At 39.6% G+C, this 26,437-nt stretch overlaps 1 protein-coding gene across 3 annotated transcripts in view; it reads right to left on the bottom strand.

The window, feature by feature from the left end:
• The window catches only part of UNC79 (unc-79 homolog, NALCN channel complex subunit), a 207,120-nt gene that overhangs the window by 61,046 nt on the left and 119,637 nt on the right, over nt 1-26,437 (bottom strand). For 2 of the 3 annotated variants that reach the window (XM_065906592.1, XM_065906594.1), the window contains 7 exons: nt 25,969-26,131; nt 23,321-23,470; nt 21,521-22,738; nt 11,711-11,818; nt 7,897-8,013; nt 5,199-5,282; nt 749-851 (listed from right to left, as the gene is read on the bottom strand). In XM_065906592.1, coding sequence (XP_065762664.1) covers nt 749-851; nt 5,199-5,282; nt 7,897-8,013; nt 11,711-11,818; nt 21,521-22,738; nt 23,321-23,470; nt 25,969-26,131 — 1,943 coding nt within the window. The remainder of the gene's footprint in view (nt 1-748; nt 852-5,198; nt 5,283-7,896; nt 8,014-11,710; nt 11,819-21,520; nt 22,739-23,320; nt 23,471-25,968; nt 26,132-26,437) is intronic. The other variant, XM_065906593.1, reaches the window with a different exon arrangement.

Genomic DNA, 26,437 nt, shown 5'->3' with positions numbered 1-26,437 from the left:
AGTCCAAGTCCTAAGGAACTCACAGTCTATTACAAAACATGTGTGTGTAAACAACTAAACAATTAAAATAGTGTACCAAGTGGTAGACTAGAGAGATGTATCAAATACTATGGAAACTTGGAGAATGGCATGATGCATTCTGCCTTGTGAAATCAGAGAAACTTGGCCTTAAGCTGGATTGTGATGCATGAGCAGGAGTTCACCAGGTGGAGAGAAGGGCACCTATGAATTTGTGGAGGAGAGAAAGAGGTCCTGGAGAGGAGTGGTTAAGTCCATACTTTCACAACCTGGAGGGCCTTTTATAATCAGCTAAAAGCATTTAGATTTTGCAAGAAATCTGGGGATACTGAAGGCAGACATACAAGAGGCAACATAGCCAATCTGAGATTCAGAGAACGGATCTTGCCAGCAGGATGGGAAAAAGAATCAAGCCTCAAACTCAGTCCCATCCTAACAATTTAGAATCTCTGGTTGGGGGATTTTATTGATGTGAAGTTGTTGCTAGGAATGATCAGTAAGTGGACATCATTTGCATAAACCCAAATGAAAAAAAAGAAAAATGCCTTGGCATAAACAAAAACTGCTCATACAATACTGCATTTCTAAAATAACAACACTCACAGCTACAACCATTTGAAGAACAAATTATGACTTAAAAGCATAGCATGCTCCTCTGATATTTTCTCACACCCATGGAGAGTCAACCCTCAAATTCTGTAAACAGTGAAGAAAATAACTGTGAGTTTACTTGTCTGTCATCACCGTTGGCTGCTCGTCTGTGAATTCTTCAGGTGCAGGCACAAACATACTCACGATGCTGGGTGCTGACAGCAGGCTGGATTTCGTGGCCCCTGGATAAATAGTAAGGAGACAACTGGTGAATAAATGCCTGTTGCTCAGAGCCTGGAAAAGCCCTATTCTCCTCTTAGAAATCCTGCCAAGATCCCCTTCACAGGATGTGACAGGCACAGCCCAATTTCATTGTGAAAAACCATCAAGAGTGAAACACATTCAAGAAAGACTGTGATTTGTTTCAGCTTATATCATTTTAAGGGCTTCCCAGGTGGTGCTAGTGGTAAAGAACCCGCCTGCCAATGCAGGAGACATAAGAGATGTGGGTTTGATTCCCGGGGCAGGAAGATCCCTGGAGGAGGAAATGGCAATCCACTCCAGTATTCTTTCCTGGAGAATCCATGGACAGAGGAGCCTGGTGTACTGCAGTCCATGGGGTCATAAAGGGTCGGACACAACTGGGCAACTGAACAACAACAACAAATGATTCAGAGAATTGTTATCTAAAGGAATCAACATAATAACTTTTGGAAACTTCACCAAGTGGGCAAGGTTATTCAACCTGAGGGAGAAAAAAAATAATATCAAAGCCTTTGAAGAGTCAAGATGCTTCATACAGACTCCCTCGTCTGATCAAAGGCTACAAAATCTGTTCATAAGGAGACCTTCGGATCCCAATGGCAAAGGAAATTATCTGAAAATATGTCACTTCTGAAGATCCAAAATGAAATCTGAATTTTGCTACTGTATTTATCAGCTATCTCTGATCTAACAGACTTTGCTAAGTGTACCCAATTGTATCATTAACAAAGGTCTTCAATTTTTCACAAGGATGAAGCTTTGAGTGAAAGCAACATAGTTATTACAAGCAAATGTATAAATTGATTAATAATAGAAAAGGCAAGAACTGGGCCAAGATAAAAGAAGATGTGATTGATTATTAAAACAGTTAGGTAAATAGAATGAAGAAACCAATGCTTCAAGACATGCTTGAAGAAACCAAATGCTTGAATGCTTCAAGAAACCAAAACACAGAAGGTTCAAATCCAGTACTCCACATTTCTTGAACATTGACACTCCACATCTACCAGGTGCCAAAATGCCTATGCTAAAAGTGGGAAAACTCAGCCCACAAGATACATGATGATATATATGCAGTCTTCCTAGAAATGTAAGAAATTGATTTAAAAAAAAACAAAAACCAGCAACTCTGAGTCAAGGGTTTCAGAAGATTCTTGCCAATTACTATTATTTGCACAGAAATCACAATGCAAGTTAAAAAAAGAGAGGGAAGCAAAGTCATTTGGGAGGTTTCAAACCAATCATCACCCAATAGAAATGCCGAGGAACAGATATTTTTGACAGTAGCATCGTGAATTTATTTTTCCACATGACAACACAGAATGTACAATGCAATATTTATGACAGTCATTTATAAAAGCAGATAGGTTATGAGATATGGACCCATATATGGCAACATTAGCTGAATCAATGGATTTCTAAATACTGCTTATGGTAAGGCAGCAAAGAGTAATATTTGCAGGTGGGCAATGCAAAAAGGAAGCCATTGAGCTCAGCTTCCTTTTGTTATAAACAAATTACAACAAACTCTGCTTTATTAAATGGAGTTCCATTATCCTCAGTTGTTAGCAACACTTCTGATACTACCACTACTGTTCATCTAGGGAATGTCCAAAGTGTACTCTACATGGAATTAGGGAACAGACATAGAAGGTTCTTAGAAACTTGAACAAAGAGGAAACCTCCTACTATATGTTTGTAGGTCATGTATTAAAAATGCATTCCAATATACACTAGGGGCAGACAAGTACCATTTGGTTCTACTTATAAGAGATACCTAGAATAGTCAAGTTCACAGAGTCAGAAAGTACATTAGTAGATGCCAGGGGCCAGGGGTGGGGGTAGAGGCATGGAGAGTTAGTGTTTAAGGGGGACAGAGTCTCATTCTAGGAGACGGATGATGGTGAGGGCTGCACAACAATGTGAATGTAAGCAGTGCCGCTGAACTATGCAGTTAAATACGGTTAAAATAGTATGTCTTATATTATGTGACTTTTATTATAATGAAGAAAACATTTTAAAAAGACCTCAAAAAAAAAAAGAGAGAGAGAGAGGGAGAGAGGCGACCTCCTCCAAAGCCTAGCTTCAAAGTTGGACATTTTGACAAAAGTCCCTTTGGGAGTCTTGGAGAAAGTATAAAGGTGTTGGTGTGTCTCAAAGCGTACATGCACACCTCAGTCCCCTAGTTACCAGTGGATTTTTCAGTTCACCAAGAAACAGACTTTCTGTCTCTGTTCTCCTTACCTCATTCCACTTTTCCTTCTACTGAGTCCCTAGATCATGGCCAAGCACCAGAGTTTGTTCAACATCCCTGACTTCTGCTCATAAAAGCTTTCCCTTTTCTCCACATCCTCTCCAGCATTTATTGTTCGTAGATTTTTTCGATTATGGCCATTCTGACTGGTGTGAGGCAATACTCATTGTAGTTTTGATTTGCATTTTTTAAATAAATAGTGATATGGAGCATTTTTTATGTGTCTATTGGCCAGCTGGATGTCATCTTTGGAGAAATGTCTGTGTAGGTCTTCTGCCCATTTTTTTAATCAGATTATTTCTGATATTGAGCTGTATGAGTTGTTTGTATATATTAGAGATTAATCCTTTGTCAGTTGCTTCATTTGCAATTATTATCTCCCATTATGGAAAACAGTATGGAAATTCCTTAAAAAAAGAAACAGGAATAAATCTACCATATGACCCAGCAATCCCACTACTGGGCATATACCCTAAGAAAATCACAATTCTAAAAGACACATGTACCCCAATGTTCATTGCAGCAACATTTACAATAACCAGGACATGGAAGCAGCCTAGATGTCCACTGACAGATGAAGGGATAAAGAAGATATGACACATATATATTATGGAATATTACTCAACCATAAAATTTGAGTCAGTCGTAGTGAGAAGGATGAACCTAGAGCCTCTTATACAGAGTGAAGTAAGTCAGAAAGAGAAAAACAAGTATCAAATACTAATGCATATATATCAGATCTAGAAAAATGGTACTGGTGAACCTGGGAGAGAACAGACTTGTGGACACAGGAGGGGAAGGTGAGGGTGGGATGAACTGAGAAAGTGGCATTGACATATACACACTATCACGTGTAAATAGATAGCTAGTAGAAACTTGCTATATACACAGGGAGCCTAGCCTGGTGCTCTGTGATGACCTGGAGAGGTGGGATGAGGGGAGGGAAGGGAGACTCAGGAAGAAGGGGAGATATATATATATATATATATATATACACACACACACACATATTTATGAGTGATTCATGTTGTTCTATGGCAGAAACCAACACCATGGTAAAGCAATTTTCTACTAATTAAAAAAATTTTTTAAAAAGGTTTCCCTAGGCCCATGAATGAGAAGTCTCATCTTGTTGGATACAGGGGATACGACTACTACTCACTGCCAAATAAATCTTAGCCAAAGACGGAGTTAAGTGTCTCCTCATTCATTCCTAAGGAGAATCAGAAGTGATATGGTCCAAAACAATAGGTCTGCTTGATTTATGGGACTAGTTAAGACATGTGGTCATAATTCTTTTTTGCTTTCTGGTTTTCACCAATGATAGGTTAACCTGCCTTCTAAATTTAAAGAAAAAAAGAACAAAAGTAACAATTAACTAGACATAAGATTAATTTTAAAAATACATATTCTAGACTTCTCTGGCAATCTAGTGGTTAAGATGCCATGCTTCCAATACAGGGAGTACAGGTTCGATCCCTGGTCAAGGAACTAAGATCCCACATGCCTCGCAGCATGGCCAAAAAAATTGTTTTAAATATTCTGATTATCTTAGCATAGACTTATTCTCAGCTTGCTCCTCTAATCAGCACAAAGTCAAGTGTTCATTTTGCTGTTTCAGATAGCTGAAAAGAAGCTGTCCATCTGTGATCTCAATAATCTAGAAGGAACACAGATAAGATGAACATGCTCAGAGAAGTAGATACGGGAAACTGTGGAAAACTGATAGGTATTAGGAGGAACACCAAAGGACCCAGGGCTGTGTGGCCCAGAAAAGACGGAGGAAATAAGCAACTGGTGGCTTTCTTCAAACGTCTAAAAAGTTAAATGAGAAAATCTAGACTTGCTTTGTGTGTCCCCAAGGTTTAAAACTTCACTGTCAAGAAAAGATTTTTGTTAGTCATGTTCAAAGATGGGATGTCATATGTCATACACTAACTTCTAAGTCGTGGAAGAATTTGAGCAAAGGTTGGGTCCTCTGAAGAAGACATTTCAGCCCCTGCTGGGTGACTAGATGACTGACATACACAGTTCCTTTCACTCTTACAGTCAGATTTGTGGCACAGCTCACCTCTCATTCTCAACGGCTGTCCCTCCAGGTCAGGATTTAGGCACATTGGCACATTACACTGACGTTTCCCGGGCTGTATCTGTTCTGTGGATAAATGGAACATTTCAGTCTTCAGTGTGGTCAACTGCACACAATTCACAATACAAAGAACTTAACCAATAATCTCTCGGGACCATCTTTGGTGATTGATAGTGTTGCTTATTAACATTTATAGGAAACATTCTAGACTTTAGCATAGGGTTGCCTGGGCTTTCCCTATAAACCTGCCATTCAGGTGCATGAAATGCAGCTGAAAGCAGGAGAGCATCTGAAACCATCCCTGCAAAGTCTAGATTCTCTAATCTCCACTCCCAAAAAGCTCAAGTCCCATATCTCTTGATATGAAATGAAAGAAAAAAATGAAAGGCTAATGTCACAGCCATGAAAAAAAATGTTTTATGCAAATCAATAAAAACATAGGTGATCATTTGCGGCAATGTCCAGATAGATCATCCAGAAAACATGTGGAACTGGTAGCAAGGAAGTGAGAGGCGTCTGACTGAGGGCTGAGGAACAGGAATAAGGGGACAGGGGCAGATGGAGGAGCAGCACTCCAGGAGCATTTGTTTCAGGTGAAAGATGAGGCAAAGAAGCAAGCCATCAGATGTGCAAGGATGGAGATGTGGCAAGTACTCTGTGAACGAGCAGGTGCATGCCGCTGTAAGTTGATCATGGCCAGGCTTTAGGCTGCCTTCCTCAGTGTGTCTGTAGAACCAGATGTGTTCTTTTGGAGACCAGCAAGTCACTGAATCAACATGACACTGTATGTGGTATACAGTGACATGCCACCTAACATGCAGCTCCACACTCATCGGCTCTCCTCTGGCCTTGGACTTCGGGGGAACTTTCTATGATACTAATAAAAGCGAGAACATTGAGATGAAGCTCCAGGAGGACTTGGTGACTAGCGAATCAACTTGGAGGATGGAAAACAAGCCCAGGAAAACTCAGAGGAAAGAAATTCAGACAGCATGTCAATGGCAAGTATTAAATGAGAAATCAGAATGATATGAACAAGGCTGCAGTTTGGTTGAAAAGTGAAAAATTCAGTTAAATGGGTTATTTGGCATCATGTAGATTTTTTTCTAGATTAAAATTTGGAAGAGAATTTTATATCTCTTTGCCTTTTTATAACTTTACAGAGTCGACCACTCCAGGTTGTAATTGTAGTCAGAATCTACAATGGTTAGCTTAGGCTGAGCTTGTTACAGAGAACAGTAGTAGCATAATAAAAAAAAAAATCTCCAGGGCCTCAGGTGCACCTATCAAAAGATAGGTGTTTAGTTATCAGAGAATGAACCGAACAAATATTTCCATTGAAAGTTCCTGACATAGCATCAGCTCAGTAAAGAGAGAAACAAGGTCCCCTCTGGTGTGACCAAAAAAGCTTCACCCAAACCCAGTGAACTCCCAAAGCTGGTTATTCAGTGTCTTTCTCCTTGTCACCCTTAACCTACTGGCTTTTGGTCATTTCATTATTCACTACCACTCATCACTAAAAGGAAGATAAAACACTATACCTTTCAAGTGTTAAGAACCTTAGAAAGACCAGGAGAGTTGAAATTATCTGTTAAGTATAGGATTGGGAATGGTGTGTAAGAGTTAGTTATCTAGATTAGTTCTCTCTCTTTGTTCTTTTTTTTTAAAAGAATAGTGAGGGAAAATAAGATGAAATCTATGTAGATATTATGGCTATGAGAAATTAACAGATCTTAATATTTTGGTCTTGTGGACATTGCAATTCCTGGTCATAAGGAAGGCTATTAAAATAATTTCACCTAACTGAAGCCAGACAGTACTAACCAAGATTTGAAAATAGTCCTATCAAAGTGTTGGCCCCCAGAGCATATCACACTAGTAAATCCTGATATTTTCATAGTGTGTGCATCTTGTGATAAGCTTTCACAAATATAATCTTGTAATCAAATGACCCATTTAATTAAAATAAGAAAAAAAGGAAAGGCACGCACTCAAAAGAGCAAAATTGCGGCAGTACTACTGGCTCGAGGGAGTAGTACATGTGCAAAACGCGGTAACAAAGTTTAGAAAATGCAGGGTGATCATGTTTCAAATAGACATGTCATGGCAGTCAATTCTTACTTTAAAATTGAGGTTAGAGGCAGTTCCATCGTATGAGCATGAGGGTGTGCATCTGCAACCTGGTGACCCTGCTAACTAAAACACAGAGCTCATATTCCCAGGCCTACCCACAGATCATGACGTCACTAAGCTGACATTGGTTATGACTGTCACCATTACTATCATTAGTCCCTTATTTTTGATACATCAACACTTATAAAACAGAGAATATTGATAATCTGGTGTTTTGTTTTCTAATTTGCAACATGAAATCATTATTCCATACCCTCCTTTATGCATTTACATCATTTAACCCCCAAAGAAATGGCCTAAAATTATCTGAAATCTGAGTCTTAGAGGAAAAAAATAAGAGTTGGACCAGCTTAGATGGAAGAACCTGTGGCTCTCGAACACTCAGAAAGTTTAAATAGACTTATTAATTACCTTAGGTTTTAAAAAAAAATGTTTGAACCACAGAATACAAGATAATGTCTATTCCCTCCCAAGGAAGCAGAGGGGACACAGAGAAAGTGGCATTCCCTAATCTGAGAGGTAAAACAAGAAGAAAAGCTTGACCCACCAGTGTCCCAGTTGCTGATGTTATGGGGGGCGCTAGACTGATGTTCCAGCTGTCGCTTCATTAACTGGCTCATTGTCAGAGCTCCCAGAGATCCCCTTTTCATCTGCCTATACTGAGCTATATGGAGGAAATTAGGAGATGATTACTAAGGGGAATAAATATGCACAGCACACAAAGGCTCTACACAGCCATACAGAATCTTAATTGAACCTTCATCCGCTACTTAGAATCATTTAGTAAGTTGTATGCTTCTGTTCAGATGAAAAACTAAGGCACTATGCTATTCTTGGTACCTTTCTTTACTCAATAAAGGAAGAAAGAGTGGCTATGAGCACTCATCTGTAGCCTGTGAATATTTACCCCAGTTACAACAGTATAATCTTTTCATTTACTTCTTCATTTATACACTCTTTCTTGTTCCTCAAAAGGCCCAAGATAGATACTACTACTTCTGTAAATAATTTATAGCTTAACTTTCTTTAATGGAGCTTGTGCATACATGGTTTCAGTCTCTTGATATCCCCCTGAGGTCCTGTGTGAGTGTGTGTGTGTGTGTTTGTATATGTATATTTTGGAGTAGGATGACACACATCAACCCCAATTTTTAGAGGGAAATTGAAGCAAATGAAATTGTTACTTGGAACCAACAAGTTAATGAAGTGGTCATAAAATCAAAACGTGTTGACTCCAAAATCAATGCTGTTTTCAATCTCTATATAAGCCTCTGCTTACTGTTTGAAAAATGTGAATCAAATAATATTCCACAAGCATATTGTAGTACACGTCTTTGTTTTAAATGAAATAGTGGTAACATTTTTATCTTGCAATTAGGCATTGACAGATATCCCATGATTGATATGTCAAGTACATTAAGCATTTTCAAACCAGAAAAACAGTGAAAAGCCCTTCTGCCAATAGACTGCTGAGTGAGAAAGCAATTTGTCTCCTACCCTTCTTTTCCTTTTCAAGTGGTTCCACCAATACCTGTCACCAACCCAGTGAGAAAGGAAGGACATATCTGACAGGCCTTTTCTACATGATCCCAAACAACTAGATATTTGAGAATTTGGGGTTGTTTACTTTCTTATAAGGACAAATTCAGAAACTGAAGCTCTAAAATTTATACGGTCTAGAAGAGGATGGTAGAAACCAAAAAGTCTGTATGGCCCTTAGAAAGCCTTACATGTTATATACAGGTTTCATAGTCATGGTACCAAGACAGCAACTTGGAGTGATGTGAACTCAATTATGACATTATTTTTAACGTAATTAACATGCTGCTTCATTCATGGTGGCTATGGCATGTTTATCTACAAAATAATCAGCTGACAAACAGCAAAAGAGAGGGGTGTGATGGGAATTCTTGCGTCGTGGACTTCATGTTAACTGAATTCATGGAAATGACTATGCAAAGTAATATGAAAAATCTGATTCTTGGGGTTGACTGGTAAATCTTACAGCTTCATGATTCACTTGAAAGTGCAGCTTTGGGTAAAATTCAAAGGCAGCAATCTTTCAGAAAATTTAACAAATTTTATGTAAAATTCAAAAGTGGAAATCTTTGAGGAGATTTACCAAATTTAAAAATTAGCATCTAAAAAAAAATTAGTATCTATCAGACAAAATCAAAGAAAGATTAAAAACCTCTAGTGATAGAACAATTTCTCCAATTATCAGTTGTTTTTAAAGACAGAAGAATTCCCTGAGAGTAAAAACTCTTAATGTTTAGCACAGTGTATAAAGCACCTGGCATCGTCCTCTAAGAACACACCATCAAAAGCTGGTGTGTATCCAATACATGCTTTTAATGGAGAAGAGGAGAAAGGTAGAAATCTAATGATGCATTATGCTAAATCCCAAAGGGCTGGATTCAATCATGATTTGGGGTCATGATTTATCTGACACATTTATTTTGTGATACATTTAGCTAGCACTGAAGTCAAACTGAGTTAGTCACCCTGACTCAATCGTACTCAACTTGGAATTCTAACTACGTAATTCACTATCTCTTTTTAGATGACTCTTGCAAATTAGGAAGAGAAGATACATGTTCATGATTTTAGTATGTGGACTTAAAAATGGGTATTTTATCATGCTTTAAAACAGATTTTTTGTGTGTGTGATAAATAAGAACAATTAGGTTCAGAATGAGCCATTCGTCTTTGCTATCAAAAGGGAAAATAAATGTTACTTGGAAACACTTTCTTAGGATTTCTATAATTTCCATTATAACTGAATTTAAATTATTCTAAGGCAGCAGTTAGTCACTAAGTTTAGTCGCTAAGTTGTGGCCAACTCTCTACGACCCCAAGGACTGTAGCCCACCAGGCTCCTCTGTCCATGGGATTTCCCAGGCAAGAATACTGGAGTGAGTTGCCATTTCCTTCTCCAGGGGATCTTCCCAACGCAGGGAAAACCAGGTCTCCTGCACTGCAGACAGATTCTTTACCGACTAAGCCACTGGGGAAGCTCTAAGCTGTGTTCCATACTAAAAAATATCATGAACTTGAAAAATCAAACAGACCTAGCATCAATTCCTATCTCTATCACTTAATAGCTGTGCAAATTTAGACAAGTCACTTAGCCTCTCTGAACCTCTGTTTCCTAGTCTATAAAATTGGGTCAATACTATCTGTCATACAGTACCGAAGGGAGGACTTAATAGACTAACAATGTGTATAAACCATTCAGCACAGTGCCTGGAACATGGTAATTGGTAGCTATTATTACTATTTATGTCTGTAAATGCTTGAAGAACAAGTTATATCTTATTTATTCACCTTTGATCATCAGTGCCAAGCATCATGCCTGGCACTCAGCAAACTCTTAATAAATAGTTGCTGAATGAATGAAAGCATGAATAAATGAATGATGAAGGTGATGTTGTTCCATACTACCAGTCCAACATTTAAGTTAAGATCTTTATCTGGTTTTCAAGATCATCTTTACTTCAAAAGATGGTCAAATGAAAATTCACTAGCCTTGAGGCAGCATCCACATGGAACACAAAATATACCAGCACATGTGACAAGGGTCTGCGGAAATTACAGGTCTGTTTGTATCTTTGTATCTCTGAGAATTTCCCATACTAAAATCTATTAATTGACTCCACTGAGCCAGATGGACACCCTTATTTTCTTTTTTTTTTTTGGGGGGGTGGCTTTCCAGCTTTATTAAAGTATGAAGTCATTTTGGACACCCTTATTTTCAAACCTCAGTAGAATGCAAGCTCCTCGTGGGGAAAATCTAGGACCCAACAACACAGGGCAGTTTCAAAATAGTTGCCTCCTATAGATGCAGTAAAGTTTCATGCCAATTTAATTTTCTGATCCTAGAGGGCTACATTCAGAAATAACTTTGGAATCATGATATATCTGATACATTTATTTGATGACAACTTAGAGAAAATTTTTGTCAATGATGGAGGTGATTCAAATTAACCAAAGGTGTTTCATGTAAAAATTCTGTCACAGACAGTGTTTTTCACTTGTCCCAAAACCAGTTCCACATCTTGTGTTTAATCCAGCCATATATAATATTTATTTTACTGAATTATGAAATGCAGTGATTATTCCATAACAAATTAGGATTCTTGGCCTATCATTAACCATACTGATTTATCAAACACTTGAGATGCTGACAAAAGTGGACCTCTATCTCATAGTCTCTGAGAACACACAACATAGCATTACCTAGGAAGCCAACACAAACGTTAAAGAAAAAACAATACCAAGACTGTGAAATTGAAAACAAGGCAGCAGATAATGTTCTACAGTCGATGGACAGGTGAAACGATCATCAAAGGAAACCTTACTTGATATTGAGGAATGGCTGCTCGTCTCTGGCACACCCGCGTCCAGTGTAGGGGCGGACGAGGATTCTCGCGGCATTTCCAAAGTTGAAAGTCCTTTAGTAGCAGGATCTACCAACAAAAATATCATTTAGGATTCAGGACACTGACTAAAAGCAAGTTTGGGAAACTTTTCCATATATTCTCCCCTCTTGCCCAATACTCCCATTGAAATCATTACACACTTTCTGGCCCTACTAATGACTTTACTGGAACCTCATACACACTGACTTCAAAGTTCCACAGAGTTGCTTCCACATTACACTCTGCATGTGTCAATATGCCTCTCAGAGATTAACAACAGCACAGTTACAAAGCTAGGGCTTGGCATGCTCACATCACATATTCCCGCACCTTTCAAGAACTGGATTTCTTTTCATACAAATCCCAAAGACACTTACAGGTAATTCACCTATTTCATGTTACCACTTCACCTTCGTCTATCACTTGCATCTCAATTTGTACAGATAATTCCTCCTCCAAAAGGGCAAGCAGGATCCCCACCCCCACATTCAAACAAAAAACTGGATCGTGTGTATGTAATCCCAGAGTACCCTGTCCTCACCTTTACCAAAATTAACACACTAAAATGCAAGTGTCTATTTACCTGTCCATAACATCTGCTAGTTGCTCAGTCGTGTCCAACTCTTTGCAATTCCATGGACTGTAGCCTGTCAGGCTCCTCTGTCCATAGGATTTTCCAGGCCAGCATACCAGAGTGGGTTTCCTTCTCCAGGGGATCCTCCCGACCCAGGGATCGAACCCATGTCTCCTGTGTTTCCTGCATTGCAGGCAGATTCTTTACCCACTGAGCCATTGGGGAAGAATGCAAAGATGGGTCGATAAAGGACAGAAATGGTATGGACCTAACAGAAGCCGAAGATATTAAGAAGAGGTGGCAAGAATACACAGAAGAACTATACAAAAAAGATCTTCACGACCCAGATAATCACAATGGTGTGATCACTCACCTAGAGCCAGACATCCTGGAATGTGAAGTCAAGTGGGTCTTAGAAAGCATCACTACGAACAAAGCTAGTGGAGGTGATGGAATTCCAGTTGAGCTATTTCAAATCCTGAACGATGATGCTGTGAAAGCGCTGCACTCAATATGCCAACAAATTTGGAAAACTCAGCAGTGGCCACAGGACTGGAAAAGGTCAGTTTTCACTCCAGTCCCAAAGAAAGGCAATCCCAAAGAATGCTCAAACTACCGCACAACTGCACTCATCTCACACGCTGGTAAAGTAATGCTTAAAATTCTCCAAGCCAGGCTTCAGCAATATGTGAACCATGAACATCCAGATGTTCAAGCTGGTTTTAGAAAAAGCAGAGGAACCAGAGATCAAATTGCCCACATCCGCTGGATCATCGAAAAAGCAAGAGAGTTCCAGAAAAACATCTATTTCTGCTTTATTGACTATGCCAAAGCCTTTGACTGTGTGGACCAAAATAAAGTGTGGAAAATTCTGAAAGAGATGGGAATACCAGACCACCTGACCTGCCTCTTGAGAAACCTGTATGTAGGTAAGGAAGCAACAGTTAGAACTGGACATGGAACAACAGACTGGTTTCAAACAGGAAAAGGAGTACATCAAGGCTGTATATTGTCACCCTGCTTATTTAACTTATATGCAGAGTACATCATGAGAAACGCTGGACTGGAAGAAGCACAAGCTGGAATCATGATTGCCGGGAGAAATATCAATAACCTCAGATATGCAGATGACACCACCCTTATGGCAGAAAATGAAGAGAAACTAAAAAGCCTCTTGAGGAAAGTGAAAGAGGAGAGTGAAAAAGTTGGCTTAAAGCTCAACATTCAGAAAACTAAAACCATAGCATCTGGTCCCATCACTTCATGGGAAATAAATGGGGTAACAGTGGAAATAGTATCAGGCTTTATTTTGGGGGGCTTCAAAATCACTGCAGATGGTGATTGCAGTCGTGAAATTAAAAGACACTTACTCCTTGAAAGGAAAGTTATGACCAACCTAGATAGCACATTAAAAAGCAGAGATACTACTTTGCCAACAAAGGTCCATCTAGTCAAGGCTGTGGCTTTTCCAGTGGTCATGTATGGATGTGAGAGTTGGACTGTGAAGAAAGCTGAGCGCCGAAAAACTGATGCTTTTGAACTGTGGTGTTGGAGAAGACTCTTGAGAGTCCCTAGGACTGCAAGGAGATCCAACCAGTCCATCCTAAAGGAGACCAGTCCTGGGTATTCACTGGAAGGACTGATGCTGAAGCTGAAACTCCAGTACTTTGGTCACCTCATACGAAGATTTGACTCACTGGAAAAGACCCTGATGCTGAGAGGGATTGGGGGCAGGAGGAGAAGGGGAGGACAGAGGATGAGATGGTTGGATGGCATCACCGACTTGATGGACGTGAGTTTGAGTAAACTCCGGGAGTTGGTGATGGACAGGGAGGCCTGGTGTGCTGCAACTCATGGGGTCACAAAGAGTCGGACACGACTGAGCGGCTGAACTAACTGAACTGAACTGAACCTCTGCTAAACCATAAGTAATTTAAGAGCAGGGACTGTATCTAAGTCGGAATAATTACTTACTAGTAACTCAAATTTTTCTATTTGTTAGAAAATAAAATAAAATTTTATTATATTCTATTTTATTAGTTGAGCAAGAAACAGACTGCATCATTTGTTTCTGCTGTTGACAAAAGCAACTAAGCTGAAATATTTTCTGCAAAATAATACTGTCCTTTTCATCTGTGCATAATGAGAAACAAGCTGTCCCACATTATTCTAGGTGAAGATGACTCTTTAAAGTTTTTTAAAAGTTCAATAGTTTATAACAGCAAACCGCTAAAATTCTTTATAAGCCTCCTTGCCATCTTAAGCAATACTGTCTATATATTGAACTCAATGGGCAGTCTGGAATTACTACTAGGGTTTCCATGATTACAACATGTCCACCCTAAAAGACCTCAAATTCATAAGCTTCATGACAACTGTCTCCTCCTCTGCTATATATTACCGATTGTTTGTTCTTGCCCCAGAGCAAGTCACCATACATTCACACACACATACAATGTAAGCATCCAGACGCTGCTCGATTGGGTGATTATTAAACTGTCGGAAATGAAAGTAAAATACATCCTAGATTGGGGCTGAGGAGGAAAGCTTTTAAGCATTGACTTGGGAACATCTATTTTTCATTCTCAGAGGTCTTCCTGAATAGATATGATTGTCAGATAAGAAATTTCTTGATAACAAAAAAGTATAATTGTTACAATGTTTCCCAAACTCTCCTACATAAAGTATAAAATTACTATTCATTTTCAATTCCTTAGTCATTAAGATATTGAAGGTTAGGTTATTGTTTTTCTCCTAGGTATTCTCCACAAACCACTAGTTAAAAACAAGCACAATTATGTCTCTTACTCTTATTTGTCTCTATATTTGCTGCTAGAATGCCATAAATAATAATAGTAAGAGTAGCTTCCCACGTGGCACAGGGGTAAAGAATATGCCCGCTGATGCAGAAGATGCAAGAGATACGGGTTCGATCCCTGAATCAGGAAGAGCCCCTGGAGAAGGAAATGGCAACCCCCTCCAGTATTCTCGCCTGAAAAATTCCATGCACAGAGGAGCCTGGCAGGCTACAGTCCATGGGGTAGCAAAGAGTTGGACACAATGGAGCGTACACACACACGGCATAATAACCTCACCAGTGATGCAGGATGAGAAAGCTTAAAAGCAAGAATTCTTTGATATACTGCTGAGACTTTTAGAGTTTGGATATGCTTATTAAAATCATTGGTATCTTTAATTTCAAAGAAGTGTCATTACTGTAATATCATTATTAATCATTATATCATTAATAATCATTAGTGTATGAAGATTCTTTGAGCCAGGAAATTTTTGCTCAGTCTTAAATCATTATGGGACTGACCAAAAGTCAGTCCTCTTAAGGCTTTTATGAAGCCTTCCATCTATATATAATTTGACAACAAATATTTGAATAGAGCTATACACTTAGCTGAAAATTTTTCTATTCAATTTTTCATACTGATGTGAATAAAATATCATATTATTGATTCATTCATTCATCAAATATTTGCCAGCTCTCTACTAGGCACTTGAGATATAAACAAAGAACAAACCATAGAAAATTCCTTGCCTTTGGAACTTTCATTTTAGTGGGGAAAACAGACAATAATTAACATATATAAAAGTAAATAAATTATTATATGTTAGAAGAGTAAGTCTTTGCAGAAGAGAAAATGATCCTAAGATGCCAGGTAGGGATGGAAGGGCATGGTCCAGGCCTCATTGGGAACCTGATGTTTGATCAGAGAATTAAGCAAAATGAGAGAAAGAGCCAGGCATTTTTGGGTATCTAGGGAAGACAGTTTCAGGCTGAGGGATCAGCCAATGTAAAAGCCTCAAGATAGGAAAATAAAAGGAATGTTCAATAAATGGCAGGAGTCACTGGGGCTGAATAGAAGAAATATGGAGAGAATCATGCAAAAATGAAGTCAGAGAACTAATTAATTGAAAAATGAAGTCAGAGAACTAATGAGAATTAAGACACACAAGATTCCAGCCATTTAAAGGACTTGAATTTTTAATATGATAGAAATGAGAGTCAATGGAGGAATTTAAGCAGAGTAAAGGTAAAAATTTACTTTTTATTCTGTAAAAGCAGAGTAAAAAACATGAGATTTCACGTTTTTAAGATCACTGTGGTTGCTGTGCTGAGAAGATACGAAGGCAATAAGGAAAGAAGGTAGGAGCCCGGCTAGGAAGCTATAGCAGTTGATCCTGATAAGAGATGTTAATGGTTCAGACCAAGGTGGAAGCACCGGAGACAGTGAGAAAGGGCCAGATTCTGGGTAGATTTTACAAGGTAGATTAAAGTGGCCCGATAAGAGAAGACACCCAGTTAAAATTTAATTTTAGATAAACAACAGATCATTTTTTGAGTATGAGTATGTCTCATGCAATATTTGGCAGATACGGCCCCAATTCTTCACTCCTCTCTGAGTCAAAGACCTCTGCCCTGTAACTTAGAAAGTTCCTCCCATTGAAGAGGCAGAATATATTTCTCTTCTTGACTTTGGTCCATCCAGGTGATTTGCTTTGACTCATGGAATGTGTGCAGGGATAATACAACCAAAGGTTTAGAGAGCTCTTATGCAATTGGGCTTGCTCTCAAGCCTCTTCCATTACCATAAAAAAAATATTTCCAGCCTTCAAGGGTACCAGAAGGAGGCTGGCCACCCAGTCCAGCTTAGGTTAGCTGATCCACAGATAATCAATAGCCCTTGAATTGAAGAAATGCTTATTGTTAAATGTTGCTGGTATTTGTATGAATATTTGTTATGCAGCATTATTCCAGGAGCAGGTAGGTACCTAATGGAGTTGCCTCAGCATACAGAAAATATGGAAAACCATAAGACTAGATGAGACTGCCACCACTAGATGAGATCACAAATACCAGTGTAGGCAGAACTGAGAAAAGGACCAAGGACAAAGACCCTAGGCGATTCCCTCATTAGGGTGATAAGGAGGAATCGAAAAAACAGATTGAGAAGGAATGACCACTGAATATGCAGAAAACCAAGATAATGTGTATCCTAGAAGCCAAGTGAAATGAGAGTGAAAAACTTTGTAAACTACTGAGTCAGAAGATAATATCTAAGAACTGACCATTGGATTTAACAGTGGAAGCCTCAGGTGACCTTGACAAGTGACATTTGAGTGAACTCTGGAAGCGTCATAGGAATTAAACTGGAGATAGTGATATCATAGATATCTCCTTTAAAAGTATTGCTAAAACCTAAAGGGTATTATGGGACTTCCCTGGGAGCTCAGATGGTAAAGAATCTGCCTGCAATGCAGGACACTGGGGTTCAACCCCTGGGTGGGGAAGATCCCCTGGAGAAACAAATGGCAACCCACTCCAGTATTCTTGCCTAAAGAATTCCATGGACAGAGAAGCCTAGAGGGCTACAGTCCATGGGGTTGCAAAGAGTTGGGCACGACTGAGCAACTTTCACTCACACTGACTCAGAGAGTATTATGCTAAGTGAAGTAAATCAGACAGAGAAAAACAAATATTATATGATTTCACCTATATGTGGATTCTTAAAAACAAAACAAATGAACAAATAAAACAGAAGCAGGTTCACAGATACAGGGAACAAACTGGTGGTTGCCAGAGAGGAGGGGGATGGAGGTATGCACAAAATAAGTAAAGAGGATTAAGAGGCACAGGCTTCAGTGATAAAACGAGTCACAGGATAATATACAGAATAGGGAATATAGTCAACAATATTGTTTTACTGTAAATGGTGACAGATGGTAACTAAACTTATCATGGTGATCACTGTAATGTATTATGTAAATGTCAAATTGCTATGTTGTACACTTGAAATGAATATAATATTGTGTATCAATTTTACATCAGTAAAAAAAGGGGGAAAGTTTTGCTAAAAGGGAGAAAGCAAAATGAAATAACGATTGGGAGAACTGGGATCAGGAATTTTTCTTAAGAGAGATAAATGAGATGACGTTTGTATCTCAAGTCAAACGTATCTTAGAAAAAACTAAGGGAAGAGCAAGAGGGGAGAATTTCCGGGCCTACATTCTTGAGTAAGTAAGAGAGATGGAACTGCATCCACATGCAGAAAGGCTGACTTCAGACCAAAACACAGTTCACCTGTAGCTAGGAAGCCCAGGTGTATGAGTGGAGATGACAGAAGGGAGGCAGATAATAGGGGAGGAGGATGTAGAAATCTCTCCTGATTACGTCAAATAGGAAGAGACATGAAAGCTTGAAAGGAAAAGCAGCTATGTCAGGAGGATGGAAACGTAAATGGATGAGGGATATACGGTGTGATTGCCAAGTAGCTTGAAGGACCTAGTTAATGTTTGTAGTCATGAATTTAAAATGAGATCAGTCAATACTATTACATGATTTCCTCCAGTCACACTCATCTGATAGATACAGGTGCTGGTAGATGGAAAGACAGATTTGACAAGGGTTGTGTTTAGCCAAGCAAGTCTGAAAAAAGCAAAGGTCAGGGATGATGGAGGTAGGGAGGGATTATAATAATCAACTCAAGAAGAAAAGACATGAAGTAGGGGAGGGATAGTGAAAGGCAACAGGATCAATGCAGTGCTATCCAGAGAGAAAGGAAATGGTAATCAGAGAATGGGAGACATTGGACTGACATCATGGACAGTCTGTAGTTACTGATAATAACAAGTTCTGTGATATGATCATGGGAATGAGTAACTGAGCAACGGTGGAAGATGAAAAACAGTTTCTGAAGAAGATGAATTCAAGGAGCTGAGAAGTCAGGGTGTCAGAAGACACTGTACTAAGACTCTGTACTCTCTGTACTAATATTGAAATCAACGAGGATTGAGACAGGAATAGTTTAGGAAAGAGTAAAAATGAGCCCAGTGTTAAAATTGTCAATCAGTGAGAAAGTTGGGGGTAAATAATGTGAGATTCAGAACTGAGTGTTTTTAGAGACGCCGTGGAAATAGTCTGAAAGGGGAAATGATGAGCAAGGAAGGTGTCCACACCTTGGTCCTAGCCTAAGGACATAGTATCTTCAGGGAAGACCTGGACTTTCATTTGACTAGGAAGGTAAAGGAAACAGCAGAGAGAGCATATAATGGATTTTGCTCATGAAGCACGATGCATTTCTGATGGAGGAAAAGTTTCAGGAGTTGGAATAAGATGGAAGAAAGGTGCTGGACAGGACATGCGCAAGGCCTCATGGAAAGTGGAGTGAGAGAGAAAAAGGGAGATCTGGGGCTTCTTACAGGGACTGACATGAACAGAGGGAAAGTACACAATGCCATGAGACCTGATAGCCTCAAGGTGATTTGCAACAGCAAGGCTGTAGGTCTGGTCTCCCTTGACTACCACTGAGAGAGGCAAGAAGGTCTGGGGGAGCCTGAGTCTTACTCTGAGCACGTGAGCCTCCTTCCAACCCCCAGCAAGGAAGGGGTGATCTGTGGGACACTATACAGATATAAAATTATTATGATAGTTTAATCTATACTATGAAAACTTTAAATATATGTCATCATAATTGTCAGATACTTTCCTTCTCATTCTGGTAACAAATATATTAATTTAATACCAATCTCCTTCTTGGCAGCCTGGGGAACAATCTGACCTAAGGATGAATAAAGAAGGCAAACACACAGATACATGAAAACATACATAAGGCAACCTATATATCATATATACCCACCCAGGAGACCTCATATAGTTTCTTACATACCCACCCTATAGACCTTAAATGGTTTCTTATATACCCATATATAGACCTTATGTGTTTAATCACTCAGTTGTGTCCAACTCTTTGCAACCCCACGGACTGTAGCCTGCCAGGCTCCTCTGTCCATGGGGATTCTCCAGGCAAGAATACTGGAGTGGGTTGCCATACCCTCACAGACCTTATAAAGTTCTTTATATATTCACCTATAGACCTCCATAGTTTCTATAATAGGTCAGTGCTTTCCTCCATCCATATGCAAAAATTTTCTTGGCTCCAAATAATAAGAGGGTGTCCCAGTTTCCTTAGAAACATGCTTAAACTTTCTTGTTATCATGAGAATCTTTTTCTTCCCCCCTGCCTTGCTGGAGCATGACCTTTTCCAACTACATTCATGTTCATTCAACAGATTTTTACAGGGCACCTTTGAGATTACACAGCTCTGTCTTATGAGGCAGAGAACTGCTGGAAACCTCAGGAAATGCCCGAGCCTATTCTTTTGGGAGCTGCTTTTATTGGGATGTGAGGGAGAAGTGATGGACGACCCAGCATCGGGCACATCACCTCCTCAGGGTCAGTGTCCTCCTGTAGGAAATGAGGGGTGATTAGACGTCCCCAAGATTTTTGCCAGTGCCCAATGTTTTTCAGTCTATGAATCTACTAAAATAATCATCCCAGACCAATTCCTATTTTTTCTGAAGATTCCTATTCTGTTTTTTTTAGAGATATGAGCTGAGAAATTAAGAGACATTCTGATCAGTATTATGATAACAGAGCAGAGGACTGTATTTTAGGATGAGATGGACTATCAACTTGTCACTTTTTCAAGCTAATCCCTCTTAGAATCAGCGCCTCCAAAGAAACACAAGCCGTGGCATTTGAGGCAGGAAGATCTTGTTCTCTGGCAGCTTCACTATCAACTGCTGACCATGGATTAGAGTGGGATGTAACTGGGCTCATTTTGGTTCCCAAGGGCACACCATGTCTGCCAGGTGGCTGATACTTGGTTAGAATATGTAATCAGCTATAGACCCTAAATGATTATACAATCGATTCTCAATCATTCCAAGTACTCTTTGCTTTATTTTAGCCCTTCCTGTTTGTTCCTCCTTTGGTCTGTATCATAATCACTGAAGTACAGCGAGGAAAAAAAAGAAAGCAAAAAGAGTTCAATTAATGACTTTTGCTGTTTGAGGAAAACAAAAATGATATTTGGAATGTCTTGATGTTAATTTATCATTGCCTCTTGTTGCCAAGGGTGATCAAGAATTGACTGTAGAGTTGAGGAACAACCAATACAGAAACATTTATGGAGCCAACAGAACCACATCTGAATCCAACACGCTGCAGTAAGCAGGAAGGCTTCAGAGTGATAATGAAGCAATGATAACGTCATCCCCTGGCATTTTAAGGCTGAGAGTCTGATGCATACTTAGTGCCAAGACCCTCACAAGTAAGAGGCACAAACTTGAACATAAAGGCTGGGAGAAAGACGGAGGCGCTCACCTGGATCTTTCTGGTCGCCCAGTTTGTCTAGAATGTTGAAGGAAATGTCAAGGTACTCTCTCTGGATGGCGCTGACCGCGATCTTCCTCTGTTTCCTCTGCCGGGGGACAATCTGAATCTTAAATTCCGACTCCTCGGCTCCCTCCTCCTCGGCCTTCCTCTCGGGGTTCTGCTCTGTGTCTGATTCAGCGGCGGCGTTGGGCTTCTCACCCTCCATTGGGTTCTCTGAATCTTCGGGGACCTTGAGGAGGACAGTTTTTGTCCCCGAGCTGAGCATCAGCCCACCAGGCTTCTCCTCCTCGGGGCTGGGCTCAGCGTTCTCGTCCAGTGAGGTCTCGGGGAGGGCAAACGACTTCTGAAGGAGGTCTCGCTTTTGCTTCAGCGTGAGCGGGCTGCCATAGGAAAACTCTTGCAGCTCCTCCGGCTTGACTAGCTCTTCAGAGTCTGTGGGGTCTTCCAGAGCGATGAGAGACGCGTCCTCGTCGCCCGCGGACTGGTTATTTCCCGAGTCCTTAGAAGAAAAGTCTTTGGAACAATCCTCCACGCTCACTTGCACGAGGGGCGTTGTACTGAGGCTGAGGCCAGAGGGGTGTCCGGGGACGGAGGGAAAAGAGGCGGCGTTCTGCCCAGAGGCGGCCCCGTCCCCTTGGTCCAGGGTCTCCTCTTCATCACTCTCCACTATTCGCAGAGGGGGAAGAGGTTCAAACACCAGAGAGTCGCTATCCGACGTTGAGCGCAAAGAGCGCTTCTCAGGCCCGGAGGTTGAATCTGAGGACAAGTCAATCAGATCTAAATCCTCTTTGGGGGCAGGCTTTATTGGGGAATCAACTTTCACCTCAAATGCCTCCATGCAATTTAACCTAACTTCCGGTATCACCGGCCTCCGAGGTTCTTGAAAACCCTCCACAGCTAGGTTCTCGGGGATATCGGCATTGTCGGGCCTCGTGGCGGAATTCTGTCTAGATCGTCCGTGGTCATGCTGTCTTTGCATAAAATAAGCAGCTTGGGCAGAAGGCTTGTCTATGTCACAGCGGTCTATGCACGACTTCCTACGGTGCTCGTCTAACGTGAATAAGAGGGAGTCTGCGTTTCCTATATCAAGAGATTTTTGTTTTAAAGAGCGCAGCTTTTTCTTCTGAATGCTTTCTTCTCTCACACACTGTAGAATGTTGTCTTGTAATGCACTCGTGTCTCTATACTCAGCCAGTTCTATTTCACCTGATTAAAACAGAAAAAGCTAGTACTATTTTACTTGGAGATTTCAACTTTCTTTTCCCCTCATACTTGGGCATACCATTGGCATCAATAATAATCACAACCCCAGCTCCACCAAAAGGGAAAACTGACTTTCTGGCCAAGTTTTCATCAGGTTCATTCTAATTTCAAAAACCAGAAAACTTTGGAATGAAAGAACCCCCAAAAGGCAGTTTAAGATCTTATTTCCAAAATCAGGCTTCAGGATAATACCTCAGCTCTATCCATTTGTGTGCTGGAGAGGGGATCGCTTTTGGCTGAGGTTGATCTAGAAAACTGTATTCAAATTGTGTGGAAGGGAAGCAAACATTTCGCAACAAATCAAATCAAGCAATGGCCCTCTAAGACAATCATGACATTAATGATGTATCTGTCAATTCACGTATATATATAAGTGTGTATATATATATACTGGTTATGCATACATATATATAAAATCAACAGTATTAAAATGTGTAGTAACATAATAAAATTAAGATTTCACCCCAAACAAATGGTAGAGTACAACATTTCTGCATAAAATTACTAAGAGGAAAAAATTCATACTTCTCTGAACATTCATCTCAACCGGCTGATATTTCACCATTTTGCTGCCGCCTATCCTTTTCAATCTTGCAAAAAAAGTTTGAGACTCTTTATTGCAGGGTCCAGTAGGTGTATCATGAATATCAGATTCATCAAAAACACTATCTTCTTCTAATTGGGGAGAGAAAGTCAAAATTACACTTAAGAGGTTATTCTCTCTTAGGCTGTGTCTACACAAGCATTTCAACGAAAGCATCATGGAACACAGTCTGGGGTGGTTCCTACACCAGCCCAAGTCTAGCCCAGCTGGGCATTTTATTCAGGCACCAAATTATTCATAAGTTGAGTGGAACAAACTGTTACAAGTTTGCCCCTCAATTTCCATGTCACAAAGGGCAGCATTTTCAAAAGAGGCATCTCAATATTCCAATAGAGCCTTCATGGGGAACTTTTTCAATGCACTTAATAATCAGATAACTAATACATGTCAGGAATCTGGGACACTCCTGAAATGTGCCTGCTTTGGGTGAATTTTCAGGCTAATTTGGCAAAAGAAAATTAAACAAAATGAGTAGATCTTGCCCCTTCCACACCTTCCTGGGATCTGAGAACTGGCATAGACACAGCCTAACAGTACATGCACCTTATACTTTGTGAATGCAAAATACTGTACTCTACACTTGATAATGAAACACATGACACACAGAAAAAGCTTAGAAAAGCCACTGGTCATCTCAAAAGCTTCACAAATGGTTATGGACTGAAAGGGTAAACAAAGGAAAAAGAAAACAGAAAATAACATCTCCCCACTAAAGTAAGACTCTTCTCTAGTTTGCCATGGGCAGCTTTTATGAATCCCAGAAAGAATCTTTGACTGTTATGATCCTGAGGCTCCATAAACAATGGTCACTTAGAGTCCTAGCAAGCTTGTTTCTACATCCTTTTGTACCCCCGTTTGGCCACTTTTAAATCAAAGAGAAACCCCAAAACACATTAATGAGGAAAAGGTTGTTATATTGCAACCCACAAAATTCCCTTAATAAATTTTCTTCTTTCCTCCTTTGAAAAGGCCAAAGCCATGTACAAAACAGCAAGAGAAGAGGCTACAAAAACACATTAACACCACAGTGAATGGAATTAACCTACTATTCAAGTTGAACATCATTGAAATCATGGTGTTTGGCCTATATTTATATCTACCTGTATGACAAAATGAGGTTCAGGTATGATTATGATAATTTAAGATTCTCTGAGTATAAGGGGAGTATAAGCTTAGAATTAAGTTTTAAGGACTGATTCTGTCTTAAAACACAAGATTCTATAAGTAAATGAAATTTGAGCAGCAGATGCTAGACAAAGTAATCAAAATAATCTTTTTGGTCAAATGAAAAAAAAAATTAGGGTTAATGATCAAAATGGATACAAAACTCCCAGTGAACTTCTGCAGTGATGAGGAAGCCTGTCAGTACAATGTCCTGTTTTATTTATTTTGTTCTTAAAAATACTCTCCTTTGAAAAATACAGCTTTAGTGGAGCAAGAGTTATGCAACTCCCCTTACATAACTTTGTATCAACGATAATTCTCAAAATGAATTGAATAAGAGTGACAGGAAGACTTCAGCATGGCTTCCTCTCACCCAGAAATGTTCATCTGGGATTGGCCCAAGTACTGAGCCCACACTGATGACATCTATAGTTTAACTGAGTCTGTCCAATTTCCCAGAAACTGGGACCTAAGATGGTAGACAAGATACTCTTCAGGAAGGATCTGAATGGTATCAGAACTTAAAGAACTTTCTCTCAGTTTCATCTCTGGCCAACCTAGAGTCTTGAACTTTTTGGTAATAAATGAATAATAGAATACTGGCTCCAATCCATCCTATTCAGACATCTGCAGAGCAGTTCTACCAAAAAGGACTCTACTAACACTACTAAGAGTCATGGGGCACTTGGCTTTCTCCCAGGACTGGATGAGATGATGTCACCTTTCATGAGTCTAGTCACCCTGCAACAGACACTAAAAACACAAACCTTGACTCTGCAGTTCTCACCTGAAAATATCCAGGCTGGAAGTTTACTCTAGCTAAAGTTTCATTCTGCTGCCTCTTTTGTAGAAAAGCTATCAATACAAAAAAGTGTTGATACTAGAAATAATTTAAACCTATGCAAAATATTTGATTTCAGTTGCCTTAAATTAATTCATATTGAATAAGGAGGCTATGAAAGACCTCTTCAGCTCATTTAGATTCCATTCAAATCTGATCACAAGGTCAGAAGCAAACCTGAGTTGGACAGGATCATGGCGCCACTGAGTACCAACAAAAAATCATTTCATGGCCCAAAGCAAGATGTTTCCAACACGAAGGAAAAGACTTACAAAATTTCCTTAACCAGACAGCAGACAATTTTTCTTTTTTTTTGCAAAACATGATTTCTCATGAAAGGGGATTTAGAAGCATATCGATTATTTCTCTTGAGTGCTCATTTTAAAAAAAGGAAAGCAGCAACATTCACGGGAAATTTGGAGAATTAATGAAGCAGTAGGTCATTTTTTTTAAACTCCAGAATAGTACCTGGGGGTGCTCCCCTATGGTCTAAGGAAAACATTGTCCAGAAATGTATTACATATGCAAGCTGAGTTTGGGATAAAATTGAGATATGTAAAGTACCTTTTTCTTTTTCGCTGTATCTGCTTATGTTACTGTTGTCACTGTACAAAGGTCCTGCCGTGGCATGGGGCTTGCAGCTATGATACTGTGCATTGAGTGTATTGACTGTTATGTGAATCAGATGCAGAAGGACCTTGCTGATATCACAGTCTCGGTATGGATACTGCTCAATGAAATGGAGGGAGAAAAATATAAACAGTTATTTTCAAGGGTAAGTTTTTCCACTTGATCTTGCTAGCTATTTTTCTCAGTCTCTTCTGGGTATAATAAATAAATATATATATATATTTACATAAAAGCAGAGACGTCAATTCTTACCATGGTCTTATTGAACAAGGGATTGTATTCCCACCCTCTTGCACCACCAAATTATGGATGGCAATGCATGCCAGTTTGTAAATTTTAATTCATTTCAAGAAAATGAGCTGGCATAAACATTATGTAGGAGTACAATTTTAAATAGTTTTCT

The sequence above is a fragment of the Muntiacus reevesi genome, chromosome 15 (assembly GCF_963930625.1).
Source record: "Muntiacus reevesi chromosome 15, mMunRee1.1, whole genome shotgun sequence".
NCBI classification, from domain to species: domain Eukaryota; kingdom Metazoa; phylum Chordata; class Mammalia; order Artiodactyla; family Cervidae; genus Muntiacus; species Muntiacus reevesi.
This window is presented reverse-complemented; position numbering and strand designations above follow the sequence as displayed.